This window comes from Tetranychus urticae, chromosome 1, assembly GCF_039701765.1.
Source record: "Tetranychus urticae isolate SD_2017Ah chromosome 1, NJAU_TeUrti_SD_1.0, whole genome shotgun sequence".
Lineage (NCBI taxonomy): Eukaryota > Metazoa > Arthropoda > Arachnida > Trombidiformes > Tetranychidae > Tetranychus > Tetranychus urticae.
The window spans coordinates 29122802-29140091 of record NC_142958.1 but is presented as its reverse complement, the minus strand read 5'-3'; the positions used below and the strand labels follow the sequence as shown (position 1 = coordinate 29140091).

The window sequence follows — 17290 nt, the reverse complement described above, 5'->3', positions numbered from 1 at the left end:
CCCCTGCTATTCCGCTTATAACTAAATTAGGCGAATTAGATCTTTGTCACATGCCACAAGCCATATTCAAGCTTTGTAAGCCAACTCGAGAATTGGTCCGAGAAGGTCGAGTATTGCTTGATACTGGTTCTACTCTATCCGCTCTTGACGCTAATCTTGCTGATGAACTTGGAGCTCATGTAATCCCTTATGCTAGAGCATTAAAAGGAATCGCTGCTAAACAAGTCGTTCCTTCTAAAGGTTTTGCCTACGCTATTGTCAAGCATCCAGCTATGAAAGAGTCAAGAGTATTTCGAGTTCATATTGTCCAAGACTTTGAACCAGTTTGCCTGATTGGAAATGCCTTCATTCATTTGTATTATTTCAATTTAAAATCTAATGGCGAATATTACGATACTGTTTGTTATGAATCTCCAAATTCACAACCTCTCAATCCTAACTTCTATTTCCGATTTTGTACCCCTGATGAAACCAAACAAATCTTTGATACTACAACCCTTCCTGATAACAATACTGAAAACAATTATATTATCGATACTAAGCCAAAATCAACTCAATCCATTCCTGTCCCTGTCGATATTGAAGATATATCTGCATTAATGGCTAAATGCGAATTCATTACTCAAGAAGAGTTAAAAGAAATCAAAATTCAGCCTTTTAGAGAAAAAATAGCAGCTAGAATCAATCCTGATTTACCTCAACCATTGCAAGAGCAATTAACTGATTTAATTGATTCATTTCAATCGAGTTTCTCAAAATCAAAAAATGATTTAGGACTCGTTCCAGCTTCAGTTTGTCCAGTTAAAATTGATCTTGATACCCAAGAAATTCCTGATCAGAAACCCTACAATTGCGCACTTCATCGAAGACTCGAATTCAAGAAAATAATTAACGAAATGTTAGCCAATGACATCATTGAGCATAGCACTGCTCCTGGTGGATCCCCTTCCCTCTTAGTCCCTAAACCTGACGGAAGTTTTCGAATGGTTATCGACTACAGAAAATTAAACAGAATCACTAAAGTCCCTCGATACCCTATGCCTAGGATAGACGACTGTCTAGAAGTCGTTAGAGGTGGAAAATATTTTAATATTTTCGATCTCGCTCAGGGGTATCACCAAATTGAATTGCCGCCTGGAGAAAGAGAAAAGACCGTATTTGTAACCCCGGATGGTAAATACCATTACAAACGTATGCCTATGGGTTTAGCAAGCGCACCCTTTATCTTTCAAAGATTGATGAATAAAGTTCTGGATGGACTAATTTATCAAAAATGCGTTGGATATTTCGACGATGTCCCTGTCGTTGGAAAAGATTTTCCTGATTTAATGGCTAACACTAAACTTGTTCTCAATCGATTACAAGAATTCAATTTAAAAGTTAAACTTGAAAAGTGCCACTTTGGTTTCGAAGAAATCCTTCTCTTAGGACATCTTGTTTCCGGACAAGGTATAAGACCTGACCCTAAGAAAGTCGAAGCTTTGAAAAACCTTCCTTATCCTCGTAATGTACGAGAGCTTCAAAGTATTCTTGGTTGCTACAATTATTTTTCCCGTTATATTCCTAATTTCTCAACCCTCGCTGCTCCTCTCTATCGTCTTATTTCAAAAGAAAAAAGATTCCGTATTCTTCCTGAAGACAAAAAAGTCCTTGATACCTTAAAAGATTCCCTCGTTTCTACAACTATGTTAGTTCATTTTGACCCCAATTTAAGAAGAAAACTTTCCGCTGATGCCTCTGATCATGCTGTTGGTGGCATCCTACTCCAAGAAGACCCTAATTCTCCCTCTTATGATTCTGAAACTCCTATTGAAGAAGTCAAAGATTGGCTTCCCCTTTCCTTCTATTCACAAAAACTTCAAAAATATCAAAAACATTACTCTGTCTCTGAAAAAGAGCTTCTAGCTATCTTTGTTGGCGTAAATAAGTTTACCCATTTCCTCGAAGGAGAGCTATTTCTCATTGAAACCGACCATCACGCCTTATGCCAGTTAACCAAAACTAATTTCAAAAATTCAAGACTCCAGCGTTGGTCTATTATGCTATCTACATTCAATTTCAAAGTTGTCTACCGAAAAGGTTCAACTCATCCTCCTGATTGCTTTTCCCGCTATCAAAATTCATGGTCACATCGAAAGACTATTGATCCCGAGGAAGAATTCCTCGACAGAATCTATTTGATTGATTATATTGCTGATCCTTTTGAAAATCGTTTATACGATATTGGTTTAAATGAATTATGCTCTGATCAACTTCCTCATCTCAATGATTTAAATGGTATTCCTGCTATTGCTTATTCAATCTCATCTGAAACCTCTCACATCAAACCTACTGATAATCCAACTTCATCTGAAATCTCTAAATGGAAAGAAAAAGTCCGAACTACTCAAGCCAACAATCCTGATATCCAAAAAGTTATTGAACTTTATCGCTCAAACGATACAGTAGCGCTTAAACGCTATATGATTCGAGATGGCTTGCTTTACAGGAAAGACATCAACACACCTTTTGGTTCCAGACTAGTTATCGACTCTCAACTCCTTAAAGATATCTTTGCCTATGAGCATGAGAGCCCCTTAGGTGGACATTTTGGCCCGGAAAAGACTTATTTGCAAATCTCAAGAAGATTCTGGTGTCAATATTTACAAGATCAAGTGAAACAACTTTGTGACAATTGCATAGTTTGCCAAATCGCAAAACCCACTAACATCATCTACGTAGACCCCTCAACCAAACCAATTCCTAAAGAGATCTTTGAAAGATTTGAATTAGATGTTCAAGGTCCTATCGTAGTAAATCAGGTTAAAAAGTATATAATTGTGTTAGTAGACATTCTTTCGAGATATGTTTTTGCAAAATTGACTAACAATCAAACTGCATCTACAGTTATATCATTGTTAAACTCACTCTTTCAGACTTACGGATTTCCAAAGGTAATCCAAACTGATCAAGGAACTAACTTCACAAGTGAAGCAGTTCATGAGTTCCTTAAGGAACATGGAGTAAAACATGAAAAATCGAATCCCTATCATCCACAGTCTCAAGGTATCGTTGAACGATGTAATCGGACAATTGCCGAAAGACTAAGATCATATGTGATTGCAAATTCAACTAAAAACCTGAAAAATACCCTCGAAGCCTCAGTCTTTGCGATAAACACTTCTGTCCATAAAATAACTAGATTTTCCCCTTATTTCCTCGTATTTGGACGACACCCTAGAAAGCCTTTAGATAATCTTTTAGATTTCCCTGATGATAATTATTTTAATGTTGCTCAAGCAAGAAAGTTAGCTTACGCTAGACTACATTCCCAACAACTCTATCAAATTAATAGAACCAAGTCTCTTCATAAATCTTCACCATATCGCTTAGGCGATTTTGTCTTTGTTAAAAATGAGTCTATTGACCCGAAAGTAGCAAAGAAATTAAGAGAAAAATATCATGGTCCTTATTTAGTTTGTGGAGTTCAAAAAGGTTCTGTTCTTTTACTTGAAACTACAGATTTAGGATTATTCAGCACCAATGTTTCAAACACAAAACTTTACAGAGGAGAGTTAGACGAAAGAATGAAAAAGCTTAAAGATCAATTCTTCAACCCTGAAACTTATTTAGAGCCAGAAAATTTCAATTTACCAGACTTAGATTCAGATACAATTAATTCAGATTTAACTAATCATTCAAATGATATTAATCCACCGAACTCAGATTCAAATTTAACCTATCATTCTAATGATATCCCTGATCACTTTAGTGATATTGATTCAGAAAACTTAGATTTAAATTCAGATGTTAATTCAATTCCAATTGATTCGCAAGAATCATCAACAAATTCAGAAAATTCAGATTCTCCTTTAATCATTTCTAAAAATGATTATGATTTAAACAAATTTTTAAACCTTCCATTTGATTCTTTTAGCCAAACAACTTCAAATTTAGAAACAAATTCAGATAGTAATTCAATCTCTAAAGAGATATCTAAATCAGTTAAAAGTAAACCAAATTTATCTTCAAAAGCTAAATCAACTAAAACAGTTAATTCAAACAATCTTTCAGATTCAATCTCTCAAGAGATATTAGAGTTAAATAGTGCAAATGATAGTTCTTTAAATTCAAATATTGATCAAAATCCTTCAAATTCAGATTCTTCTCAAAATCTTAATTCAGATAATTCAAATTATATCGAAAAACAATTTCCAATTACAGCTAAAAAGCCCAAATCTAAAAGAAAATATTTAAGTGCAGATCGAGAAATTTTAAGACAATCTAAAAAATTGGTTAATCATTCAAATGATATGAGCAAAAGGCAAACCAGATCACAGACAAAGAAACAAAAATTAGGCGCCAACACTTATGTGTTATATCTTTGTTATGAAGATAAGTCACCGGCAAAATCAAAGCCTGGGAAAGAAATCAAACTCTTACCAACAATAAACTTTAACTCAACCGAGTTATTAACCAATGGCGTTGCATCTCAAAATCAAGGGAGAGCAAAATTTTTCCCCCTTGGTACCAATGTAACACCAGTTAAGACAAAAGAAATTTTTGTCTCCTCACTTTTGTTCTCGTCTCTTAAAAGACATCATCAAAGCTTAAGCTTTACATTTGAACAATTTTCAAAATTCTCTTTTCTGACCACATTACTCCTTCTAAGTTTCACTTTACAACTTAACTGTCTTAATCCTTTACTTTTCTTGACCATCAAAATTACCTTGTTTTTGCAAACATTATTGCACTTTCACCTGTTCAAGTCAAACCAGTTTCTCTCAAAATTCTGTGAATTCTTTTCACTTGTAAAAGTTCGTCAAAACTCTACATTTGAATATTCAACAGTTTTATCCCTTAAAGGATCTCTTCCAATTCAATCTTCTTCAGTTATTTCAAAGTTTCAACTTTATTCAACAAATTATCCAATTGTTCACTTCTGCAAACCTTTCACTTGTTCTTATTTTCATCAGTTCCTTCAAACTCAATTCAAACTTTCCCTCAATTTTAAATCAAACCCCTTCAGTTCATTTCAATTCATTCCCATTGCTCAAGCAATATCTTCGATCATCATGCAACCCGCCAAGAAAACAATTATTGAACGTGTTCTTCCTTCTGGAGAAGTTGTGAGAGTTCCAACTCCACACATTCGTGTTGATCGCATTCGATCTCCTTCCCCTTCTCATGTACCGCTGAACAAATTTCCAGATGAAGATCTGATTCCTGCTCGTTACAGTGATGATCCAACTGTACGAATTTTTGTGCCCAAACCTCCGTCATCAGTCACTGAAAGTGAACCTTCGATGGACATTCATCAGCGAGTTCATCGCTCAATTGTGATTCAAGGTTCGTCATCTTTACCAGCATTATCATCAAATGATCCAATGCTTCCACCTCCACCTCCACCGAATCGAAGATACACCAAAGACAATTATGACTTTGCTGCTAATGTTTTAAGTGAAGATTCAACGGATGATGAAACTAATGCTGTTCGTCTGAATCGAAAGCCTCGATCACCTTCAACTGTTTTCCCTGAAACTTTGTCTCACCAGACTTACAAGAAACCTCCATTTAATTGGAATCCCGAAAACTTTGCTTCTGTTTCCTCCAAGGGAAAAATTCCTATGAAAAAGTTGGTGAATGATCCTAATGCTATTCAAATAGCTCAACAAATGCAACAAAAGAAATTGCAAGAATTAAAACGAGGACCCAATCCAGATAATGTTCGTGAAGAACAGCTCAGTTGGAATCCAATTCATTTGGTACATAAAGAAGATAAGGACGCTGTTGTTCAACGAATTGCTCCTGGAACTTCAAGTTTGGAAGTCCGAAAATCTATCCACGATTCACTGATGGGAACTTCCAAGTCCAACAATCCAAATCAATCCAATTCAAATAATTCTCAACAACTTGTACAGATAAGTAATTCCCCTCACTTTGACTCTAATCATCTTCCGAATCTTCATTCAAAAACTCCTTTCAGACCTACAATTGTCCCTCCTAAAATAAATTTAACTAGAAAAGTTTGGCCTAACAGATATTTAAAACCTTCTGATTATCCTTTTGCACCAAATCAATATCCAGCTCCACTTCCAACTGCACCCCTTCCTGATTATCTAACAGATGAAACCTTTCTTGAAATAAAAGAAATGGTTAAAGCTAAAGCGCAAACTTTTTCAATTCTTCGACATGAATTTAATAAAATTATGAGACTTAAACTTTATGATAATGTTTATCATGATGAAAGAATCAAGACAATGGATCTTCCATTGATCCCTCATGGAATAGTTATCGATAACATCACCAATCCTGAATTTGATTCAATTAAAAAGTTAGTTCAATGTGCTTTTTGTGCACAATATGCTCTTGAACCCAGAGAATGTCGAAGCTGCCGAAAATGTTATTGTTTAGCTTGCATACAATGGTTAAGAAATCTCGTCGAGATTCTTGAACTTTTTCCTCTCACTCATCCTAATCAATTCCTTTGTATCCTTCCTAAATGTATTAAATATCACACTCAAAAGGATGATTATCCTTTTTATCAACCTTTATCAAACTCCAAAACCATTGAGATTTACATGAAAACTCTTTTCAAATGCAGGCGTACACATTGTACTGCTAATCTTACTTTAGATGAATTCATGAGCCATGAAAAGAAGTGCAGACTAGGAATTTTTGCTGCTAAACTTTACTTTAATTATACATTTGAAGAAATGAAAATTTCACCAGAAGTTAGGGAAGAAGTAAAGAAAGTTCCGAAAAGTTTAACAACTTTTCTTCCTGATCACCTACAGCAGGGTAACTTTGATTTACCAGAAAATCATCGAGCTCATGCAAATCAATGGTATGAGAAGATGGGCCTTTGGGCTTGCCTCTCTCATCTTAAAGATGAAAACCCAAATGATCCCTTATTAAGTCCCGCAGCCATAAGATCCCTCGCTCATTTTTCCCTCGGTTTCTGGGATGCTAAAAAGCAGCTCCATGATCCCACTCATCCCTTATCTGAACAAGAAAGTTTTGTTCAACATATTGTTGGTTTTGAACCAATCATGGGAAAGAAAATTGATCCCAATGTAATCAAACCTCGCCCTCACACTATTACTTGGTCAAGAGTCCCCTTCTATTTATTAACTGATTCGGAAGAATGGGTCAAGGTTGCAAGAGGTGGAATTCCGAGATCTAATCCTCCATTTATGAAAAATGTTGCACCCGAGACTGAAGATCGTCTCACTCCCTTTATCAAAATTAATCCTATCCTTCGATTATCTCCTGAATTACAAAAACAACTATTCGAATATGCCAAACATAATTTTCCTACCTTCAGAGGATTCCGTATGGAACATATTTTCCCTAGCACTTCGAATGTCAAAGCCTTAGTTAATCGAAAGAATAAGGTCGATTTAGCCACAAGAGAGTTTCATGGATTAACAACAATCAAAATGCCTCCACTTCGAGCTAATACTGAAAAGTTAATTCAAAAGCAAATTGAAATCCATCCAAGTCCTGAAACTACATTCTCCATTCACATGGCTTATTGCCGAGTTCAAGGATGGACTGCAGATGAAAGAAATCCAGCTTTACGCCCAAGACCAATATGGGTAGTAATTGTAGATGGTTATAAGAACTCATCACTTTCCCTCATCTCATTCCTTCTTTTACCTGGATTCACTCTTCGCGCTGAACCACATTCACCTGCAATTGAAGCAATTACTTCAATGAACCTTTATATGGCTCACTGGCAGGAAATTGAGGAATCTTCACGCAAATGGGGAGGAATCAATCATGAAAATATGGTTAGGACCTGTGGTAATAGAAAAGTTTCAAAACTTTTGCAAATCTACCAAGAACGAGTTAGAAACAATCAAGCAAGATGGCCATCAAACTGGGCCTATGTAAATCGCAACAGCGATCTGAACTTTAAAGCTCCTTGCGTTTCTCCCGCATCATCTCCAACTCCTTCACAATACTCAAATTATGGTAGTGATAGCAATTATTCAATCCATTCAGTTGATTCATCTGCTAGTTCAACTTCATCCATCGATTCAATTACCTATGAATATCGAGCTCCTGCACCATCACCTCCTAGACCTCAGCCTGAAAGAGACTTTCCCCTCATCGATCTATCTGATGATGATGAATCCGTACGACTACTGTCACCTCATACACCTACCAATACTCCTCCGAATTCACCTCAACTCTCTCAACAATCAACTCTTCCAGCATCCTCTCAATCAATAGCTCAAGCTATATCCACAATTTCATCTTCTTCATCTTCAATGAAAAGAAGACACAACTCAGCAGAAGCTTCACCCGATTTCCCTCCACCAAGAATTGAGTTCGATCGAGCATCAACTCCTTCCTCACTCTATTCAGCAATCGCTGATTTACTTGGTTCACCTTCGCCTCGAAGTTCTCCATCCCTTCCTCGCTCATCTCCAGTTTCTCATTCCTCAACTTCAACAACTTCAACTTCAACAACTTCAGGTTCCGGCTCATCTTCAACGTCATCCTCCACTACTGACCTCACATCTTCCTCCGATATAATTACAAGAAACTACGCACAAGGAAAAGTCATCCCGTACCCAATTCCACCAAGTCCATGGAGACATTTGAGATCAAAGGATAACCCGGAATCCAACACTTCACAAATGTCGGAAGATTCAAGATATTCTTCCACCTCGACTGCCTCTTCAGGATCATCAACCAGGACTGTCGTTTACAACCCGAATAATCCCTCTCAAGTCCGCTCTCATATCTTTTACCCCACTCGACAAAGGTCCTCTTCAAGAGATTCTAATTCATCAAACCGAAACTGAATCAATCTAAACTAACTAAGGGTTCAAGGTCTCAAATTCAGAGAAGTGAAGGGTAGATTTCTGACTTAGTTAATTTATTCAATTCAATTTCATTTATTCATTCAATCTCTTGAATCATCCCTCTTTTAAATTTAATTCAATTCAGTTTAAATTCAATTGTTTCATTTCACAAATTATAATTGCTAAAGCAATATCATAATTCAGTTTTCTTAACTATGTTCAAAAAGCCTAAGTGCTAATCTTAATTGTAATCCGTCAAAATCCTCTAAATCTCATGTCTAAATGAATGTAAATCTAACCACAATTCTGGTTAAAGAATTGACCAAAATTAAGATTGAAAATTAAGTGCACAAAAGTAAGAGATGTAAAAATCACTTTCTTTTTTATCTTCATTTTCAACTGTTTTTCACCTTCTTTAATCCCCTTGCATTGTCAAAGGTACAATCTCTTAGGAGATATATGTCTCAAGACATAATGGTAAGAGGTAAAAAGCTTGTAGCTTTACCAGTATTAATTACTGATAAGACTCAATTTGGTCACTGGTTAAAATCAACCAAAACCAGACACAATTAGACAGAGAAAAAAGCTTTACTTTCTCAATTCCCTCCAATTTCTATTCTTTGTTTCAAGAAGGTTATAAAAACCTAAAATTTCATTTTTTACTTTACTTATTGGTTACTCTCCTTAAGTCATTCATTACTCTTGTAATATCCTCATTCATTTTTGTTCAACATTAAATTTCTTAAGAAATATTCAACTTATTCAACTAATTTCCATTCAGTTATCTTGTTTTAATAAAAGATTTCAAGTTAACTCTAAGTATTCCTAACTTATGAATTGTGCTTTTCATCTCTTATGAGATATCCTGAAACACAGATAAGTTTAAGGTGTAGATCTCTAGTGATCCAAGATTCGAACTCAAAACTTGAAGTGAAAGCAAGTTCGCAGTCTTCTCATCAGATTACTTCCGTAACAAACCTTTCAGGAGGACCTTACAGCGAACATATTGATGTTACTAAACCTTTGAATGAAAGCCTTTTCTCATTAATCAGATATTTCAGTGAAAAAGGAACAAGAAAGCTAAAAATTGTTGCTAAAAATGATGTATCTTCAATTACAAAATGGATGGAGATTTCAGTCTATTAGTCTATAGAACGCAATTGTTACCACTGGAGAAATCTTGATAAGAATTAACATGTTTTTGATGTTACTCTTCACAAAAGATGAATCTCTTTGATACTAGGTCAAACGATCGCTCGCCAAGATCGGATTGTGCTTAAAACATAGTCAATCATCATTTAGTAGAGCTATATATTTTTCTATGCATCAGAATAAAAAATAAATATACAATTAACGAAATTACATACGAGTTTGAAAAAACTGATTTTAAATTGATCATAACTCAATTTAATAAATGTGAATTTCAATAACCAACTCAATAATGTCACTTTTTTAATATTGCGATTAGCATCTAATTGATAATCATTATTGGTGAAATTTAATTTGAGTGTTTAGTAAATTCTTAAAATGCATCATAAGAAGGCATTTTTTACTTATGAATACAAACCAGATAGAATGGGAATTTAGAGGTGATATGTGATGCAATTAGATCTAACAAGGGGGATACCCGAGGTCATCCGAACCGATTTCAATGATTAGTGTGTCATTGAATTCGTCTTATTAAAAAACATTATAGTTCGTCTTCTTTTGAGTAGCAAATGGACAGAAGGGTCAAAAATCGCCATTTATTGTCTATCGCTATGCATAGATCAATGGGAAAGCAATAATATGAACCCATTGCGATGAGCCTTTTTGTTTCACTCATTTTGTTTTGTATGCTCTTTACCATACTTTACATGTAAAAAATTGAATTTTAATTCCGTTTTTCTCGTTAATCTTTAATTTGCTACTCGGGAGATTTCGAAACAATTAAACACACATAAAACCTAATTAGTTTATGATAAAAATATTAACTTTTATTCGGATGACCTCGGGTACTTTCCTCGTAAGTGCATTTTCTGGCTGATCTTCAAAATTTGCAACAGAAAAATGTTTCGATATTTCGGTATTATTCAAGCTCCAAACAATTTTATTTTAGTGAAACTATCAATTGTATTTATTCAATAGGATGCAGAGCAAAGAGTTGCCGTTATGTACTTAGGATTTCATATTAGGTCATCCGGGAAGTCGTGCCCTCTGACCCTGTTTTCAAAATTTGCGATAGATATCGACAATTTTTTCAAATTCACTATTTTAAACTGACCCAATTAATACGCTCTGATATTACCAATTAATCAATTGTCAAGTTTTTCAACCAAATACAGTTTAGATAACATAATAGAATTGGCGAGAAATTACTTTAATACACTGAAATGTTGAATATTTGACGAATTATCGATACATCATTTTCAAGAAAAAGATATAAACTTCTTGTTCCTTTTTCGCTGAAATAATTAGATATTGAGAAGAAGCTATCATTTGTGTCTTTTTCAACACTTTCATTTTCGATATAAGGTTCTTCCATCGACAAACGATAACGATAATGAAATGGAGGCGTTCCTCCATGAATTTTGAAGTCTAGTTGAAGTTTTTCAAACACTTTAACCTCGGTGGGACCATCAACAGTCAAATCAGTAATTGGATCTTTGCTTTCCAATGTAAGGTTGAATGTACCAGATTTTTGTATAAGACGACTTCCATTGGTTTTAGTTGCTGTGACAATCACTGAAATGTTGTTCAGTTGAGGCTGGGAAAAAGTATGTTCAATAACACTATCGCTTTCTTCTTGTTGTTCATCATTGATAATCCATTTGTATGTTATATTGGCTGGTGGGACAACATATCGTCCGGTAAAATACTCAGTAGAATCAAAAATATAGGCAGTCAGCACAACCGGCCTTGCAGTGGTCACAATATTTTTTCTCAAACTATCAGAGTTAACTGATTGGTTTTTATCTATGATTCCAATGAGTGAATCTAGAAAATATTAATAACATTATAATATTAGATACAGAATTGACAAGCACTGATATTATCAGATTGGCGTCTCAATAACTTTACCTGAAAGCTCGAAAGTACGATGAACAGTTCCTAACAAATACGAAGGGACATCGTGACGACAATGCCATACATCAACCTTTACTGTGTAGGTACCAGCTTTCGGTGTTGAAGACGAATCAAATGTCACTGAGTATACAGCTTGTGAAGTTGAAACAATGGTTTTATCATGTTGAGGAAATTGGTCAAATTTAAACCGATATTCATATGATGGATCATCTGTTGTATATCGATTATTAACTGTGAAAGTGATTGGTAAGTCAAGTGTAACAGGCCCATCGTGTTCAATATAAATCCAGTCACAGGCTAAAGTAAAAAATGATTGAATGAGAAAAAAGTGAATCAAAAGGACTCTCAAAGGTACATAGCAATATTTAAATTGCATAAAATTAACACCATAACATAAGTTGATGTAAAAAGATTTTTGACTGTTTTATAATCTTGCTTTTCTAATCTTAATAGTTTGCTAATCTTACCTGTAACCTCCATGGTATAAAGAATAGTTCCTATCGAATGAGTTTGGACCCCGAGTTGTAATTTCCATACGTCAACTTGTACTGTATAGTTGCCACCTTTCGATTCACAGGTTGATGCAAATTTTACTGCGTATGTTGTCATTGACTCATGTGATACGATGGTTTTATCAAGCTGTGGAAATTGGTCAAATTTGAACCGATATTCATATGATGTAGCTCTTGATCTATAGGACTCTGCAACTTCAACCATAAATCTAATTTCAGCATTAACTACAAAAGGTCTCATGATAAAAACACTAAAAGTTTGGTTTTGGGACCAAACTTTCTCACCATAAGCTGAAAGTAAACGAAATAGACAATAAAACGTGAGTCAGTAGGATTTTCAAGATGACTGAGTGCTTGTACATCAAACACAGCATCTCATTGAAATTGAATAAAATTTAAACCATGACAATAATTAATGTAAAAAGATCTTTTATTTTAGCTTAGAAGATCATTAAATAATTATATAAAATTAATATTGAACCTACGATTTCCATTGATAGTTGAGACGAAACACAAAATAATGAATGATGATAAACTTCTCATGGTTGGTCTGAAATTACAGATGATTTGCACTTGAACAATGTTTGGATGGAAACTGTTTTCAAACATTTATCACAACTAAACTCCGATGGCAGCTTCATATTATGGTTTACAAGGGGCGATGACCTGGGCTAGTTGTAAAGGTTACCCGCGCTAGATGGCGATGGAGATAAAGTTGCTTCAACAGAGCCTTGTAATGTATTTTGTTGACTGATTTGTTCTTTCTATCAAATTTGTGGCCACTAGTTTCGTCGTGATCTAGATTAACCATTGGACTTAATCATTAAACTATTCAATCGACAATAGCGAGTGAGGTTATAAGAACTCGAACTGGCTTTTAGTTTTCGTGCTATTAGGTTAAAGTTTGAGCCAACGGTCTGTCCATTGTATCCTGATCTAGCGACAGCGAAGTGACATCTAACTGATAACCTTTGCAGTTGAAGTTCAGTTCTTGACAATGATGTTTCAATGAATATATAAAAATATAAAAACTCAATCCTAAAGCCTAATATGAATGTAAAATGTTTCAACTTACAATTTTTGAGTGGGTCCTATGAGACAAAACCAGTAGATCGGCGTCATTGCTGGTTACTCCGAAAGCTTCTTTCACTTTTGATAAGAACGCATTTTTATCGGCCACAATAGGAACATACTTAAAAGTCCAATTATTACCAGAAGCCAAAAAAACCTTAATAAAAGATTCAGTACCACTCATAGGAAGATCTATAACAAAAACAAAAATAATTATTTTAAGAAATACAAAAAATAGATAGAAAAATAAATCAAACAAAACACATACCAATATTACCAGGATGACTCCTCTTGGATAAAACCCGGTATTTTGATTGATGTTTGGCCATAATCAATTGTTGCCTCATAAGTAAATCTTCAACTCTTGGTGGAGGAACAATTATTTCAATATTCGGGGTCCAACTGGATGTACGACGAAAGGGAACACAAGTCAAGACATGTTTAGCATATCCATAAGGTTCAAAATCGAGATGACATCCCCTACACTCAATAATTCTTCTGGTATAATGGACCTCTTCTATCTCACAAAAAGGACGAAAGAAAGGGGCCTCAAAAGCCTTTGGACAACCAGCGACCGGACAGCGGGGATACTTTCTTCCGTTCTTATCAATACCATAGTTACGATTAGTATAGTTGCGTTTTTTGTGACTTTGTTGTTTATTTTGTTGATGATGATGTGTTAAACACAAACAAAATGTAAAATTTGACCTATCGATAAAACTTTCATCTTTTGAGTTACATACTCGTGAGTTTTATCGGTGAAATATAAAATTTCAGGTATCTTTTACGGTCACAAAGAGCACTCAGACCAAACTGAAAAGAAATGATCTGTTGTACGAAAACAGAAAATTGGCTTCGCGAAATAAGTTCATTTTATGGCTGATCTTTATCAGAAAAATGATTTTGATTAAAAAATCTGGTTGAATAAGTGTAAAATAGGGGTTCCCTGTAAGTTCGCCAATTTTAAGCTTTAAAACAAACAAAGAGTCATATCCTTTTACCACTTTAAAGAAACATTTACAATAATTATTTACTGCTTTGGCAAGTAAATTATCAATTTTGATCAAGATATTCGTGTACAGCGATCAAGCTCAAGCTGAATTAATTCAATATCATCATTTTGGAAGCTTGTTGTATCAGTCCAATAATTTTTCGGCTATCTTTAGCTTCAAACATAACTGAGAACAGAACAGAATCCTGTTGGACATTTCTTTCGGACTAGTTGCCCAATAAAAGCACTAGACATTGCATCTCTTTTCAAACTGTTACAACAAGCTTCCAAAATGATGACATTGAATTAATTCAGCTTGAGCTTGATCGCTGTACACGAATATCTTGATCAAAATTGATAATTTACTTGCCAAAGCAGTAAATAATTATTGTAAATGTTTCTTTAAAGTGGTAAAAGGATATGACTCTTTGTTTGTTTTAAAGCTTAAAATTGGCGAACTTACAGGACACCGAGAAAAATAGTCCTTTACACAGTTCTGGTTATTATTGTTAATAAGAAATGATTCAATTACATTGTATGAATGATTACTAATCATTGATTAGTTTTAAATTTTTACTCTTATCATGGTTGGTTTGAAGTTACCAAGGTTTTTAGGTGTACATGATTTGCACTTGAATAATGTTTAGATGAAAGTTGTTTTCAAACAATTATTAATATTATATCACAACACAAGTCCGATGGCAGCTTCATATTATGGTTTACAAGCGGTGATGACCTGGGCTAGTTGTAAAGGTCAACCGCACTAGAGGGCGATCGAGATAAAAGTTGCTTTAACAGACTTTATTGCATTTAAAGCCTCTTTTGATTATCATTACCGCTTGTAAACCCTAATAAAGCTTTATGAAGCTGTCATGATAAATATTTGCAAAAATTTCTATCTCAACATTGTTCAAGTGGAAATGATCAATAATCTCAGACTAACCATGCGAAGTTTATCATCATTTTTCATTTTGTGCATTTTCTTATCCATCAATGGAATGAGTAAGTTCAATATTTATTTAATGCAGTTATTTCATTAACTAAGCGTACCGTACAAGTGTACCATAAGATACAAGATAAGTAGCTTGTTTGAGAAGTTAACACTCAATTTTCTCCGGTTGTTGTCGATTTTTATTTCAGCCTGTGACGCGTATCTTGAGCTGTATGATTTTGGACCTGGAACAATTGGCGCACCAATGTTATTTAGAGTTAATTCTCACAACGGTCCAACGGGCCCTTCATATGAATTTCGATTCAAATTTGACCAATTACCACAATATGATAAAACCATTGTCTTGAATCAATATATTGTAGATTACGTCGTAACATTTGAATCAGTGAAAGCTGGTAACTATACAGTACAAATTGATGCATGGACTTGTAATCACGGCGTTCCTTTTGATTCGTTAGGAACTCTTAATTCTACCTTCCAGCTTACAGGTAACGCTATCGAGTCATCAATCCAGAAATACCAACATAAAGCTTATTTTATGTATTTTTTTAGATTCCCTCACTGGAACTATAGCTGTAAATGATAATCCAAGGAAAAGAGTTGTTTCCACTGCAGAAACGTTTAAACTCACTGCCAGAACGAAATATTATTTCAATTTTTTCAACTCAGCTAATATAACTTACAAATGGATTATTAATGATGAGCCACAAGGAGAAAGCGAAGGTGTTATTAGACACTCTTTTTATAAGCCTCAACTGAACAACATTTCAGTGATTGTCACAGCAACTAAAACCAATGGAAGTCGTCTTATACAAAAATCTGGTACATTCAACCTTACATTGGAAAGCAAAGATCCAATTACTAATTTGACTATTGATGGTCCAACCGAGGTTAAAGTGTTTGAAAGAGTTCAACTGGACTGCAAAATTCATGGTGGAACACCTCCATTTCAATACGAGTACACTTTTTGGATGGACAAACCTTACAGCGAATATATTAATGTTATCAAAGATTCGAATGAAAGCTTCTCATCATTAATCAGATATTTCAGTGCAAAAGGGACAAGAACTGCGAAAATTGTTGCTAGAAATGATATATCTTCGATTGAAAAGAGGATGGAGATTTCAGTCTACTAGTCTATAGAACGGACTCGTGATCGCTCGAAAAAACTGGTATAAATTTTCATAAGAATTGACATTTTTTTCAATGCTGCTCTTCAAACAAGGTGAATCTATGAATATTAAATTGAAAATTTTAAACTAATGTCACATTTAAAGTGTTAGTGATAAACTCCAAATAAACATTTTTGAAAGATCTGACTTGAGATTTACAGACAAAATCATGAGGAACAGTACTGATAAAATTGGTGGACAAAGTAAAATCGTGAAGTTGGTGAAACCGTTTAGGAAAAAATACAACTGAGGAAGAATTTTATCAAATGAAAAAGAGCAAGTTGGATCTCAGGTCAGTATTGAAAGTGATTCGAAACTGTTTCGCTGAAATTCAATTAATTGCTGAGATATTTTGATTTCTCATTTAATATCTTATATTTTAATAATTTAATTGAAAGCTGAGAAAACACAAAAATCAAAAAACGAGCTGTAAAATTAAAAATGGTCGAAACGGGGACCCTATGCATAAACTGTATTTTGATTAAAATTTATGTTAGTCAATAGGAGCTGAAAATTTTTGCCATTTTTCAATTAAAAATACCTCAGAATTTAATATAGATAATCAATTTTTGTTGATTGCGAAAAATGCATGAATATTGTATTATGTTAATAAGATGCTAACCAGTATTCATCTCTGTCCGATATTCGAATGAAATAAAATAAAAAATAATAAAATTAAAATCGACTCTAAACTGTATCCGGCCAACCTAATAATTTAAATTTTAACT

The 17290-nt window shown here is 34.4% G+C and overlaps 2 protein-coding genes across 3 annotated transcripts; one reads left to right on the top strand and one right to left on the bottom strand.

The window, feature by feature from the left end:
• Positions 1–10949: 10949 nt before the first annotated feature.
• Positions 10950–14032, bottom strand: LOC107369741 (transmembrane protein 130-like). 2 transcript variants are annotated; one of them, XM_025162383.2, is made up of 6 exons: positions 13716–14032; positions 13452–13639; positions 12862–13366; positions 12332–12667; positions 11859–12161; positions 10950–11774 (listed from the first exon to the last, which is right to left on the bottom strand). In XM_025162383.2, exons 3-6 carry the CDS (start codon positions 12983–12985, stop codon positions 11158–11160), a joined length of 1380 nt encoding a protein of 459 aa, XP_025018151.1. In that variant the 5' UTR covers positions 12986–13366; positions 13452–13639; positions 13716–14032; the 3' UTR covers positions 10950–11157. The 2 variants fall into 2 exon arrangements, with proteins under 2 accessions (XP_025018151.1, XP_025018152.1); XM_025162384.2 differs by having other exon boundaries at positions 12862–13174.
• A 949-nt stretch (positions 14033–14981) lies between these two features.
• On the top strand, positions 14982–16704 carry LOC107361585 (transmembrane protein 130-like). Its single transcript, XM_015928420.3, has 3 exons — positions 14982–15440; positions 15579–15878; positions 15943–16704. The coding sequence occupies exons 1-3, from the start codon at positions 15311–15313 to the stop codon at positions 16524–16526; spliced, it is 1014 nt and encodes a 337-aa protein (XP_015783906.2). The 5' UTR covers positions 14982–15310; the 3' UTR covers positions 16527–16704.
• The last annotated feature ends 586 nt before the right edge of the window (positions 16705–17290 follow it).

Excerpts from the sequence above, each read along its gene's own strand:
- LOC107369741 (XM_025162383.2), bottom strand. The coding sequence starts at position 12,985 with ATGTTTGAAAACAGTTTCCATCCAAACATTGTTCAAGTGCAAATCATC. Across the intron at positions 12,668-12,861 it reads CTCAACTATCAATGGAAATC|CTTATGGTGAGAAAGTTTGG; the intron begins GTAGGTTCAATA and ends GTTTACTTTCAG. Across the intron at positions 12,162-12,331 it reads TTATACCATGGAGGTTACAG|CCTGTGACTGGATTTATATT; the intron begins GTAAGATTAGCA and ends TTTTTACTTTAG.
- LOC107361585 (XM_015928420.3), top strand. The coding sequence starts at position 15,311 with ATGATAAATATTTGCAAAAATTTCTATCTCAACATTGTTCAAGTGGAA. Across the intron at positions 15,441-15,578 it reads CTTATCCATCAATGGAATGA|CCTGTGACGCGTATCTTGAG; the intron begins GTAAGTTCAATA and ends TTTTTATTTCAG. Across the intron at positions 15,879-15,942 it reads TTCTACCTTCCAGCTTACAG|ATTCCCTCACTGGAACTATA; the intron begins GTAACGCTATCG and ends GTATTTTTTTAG.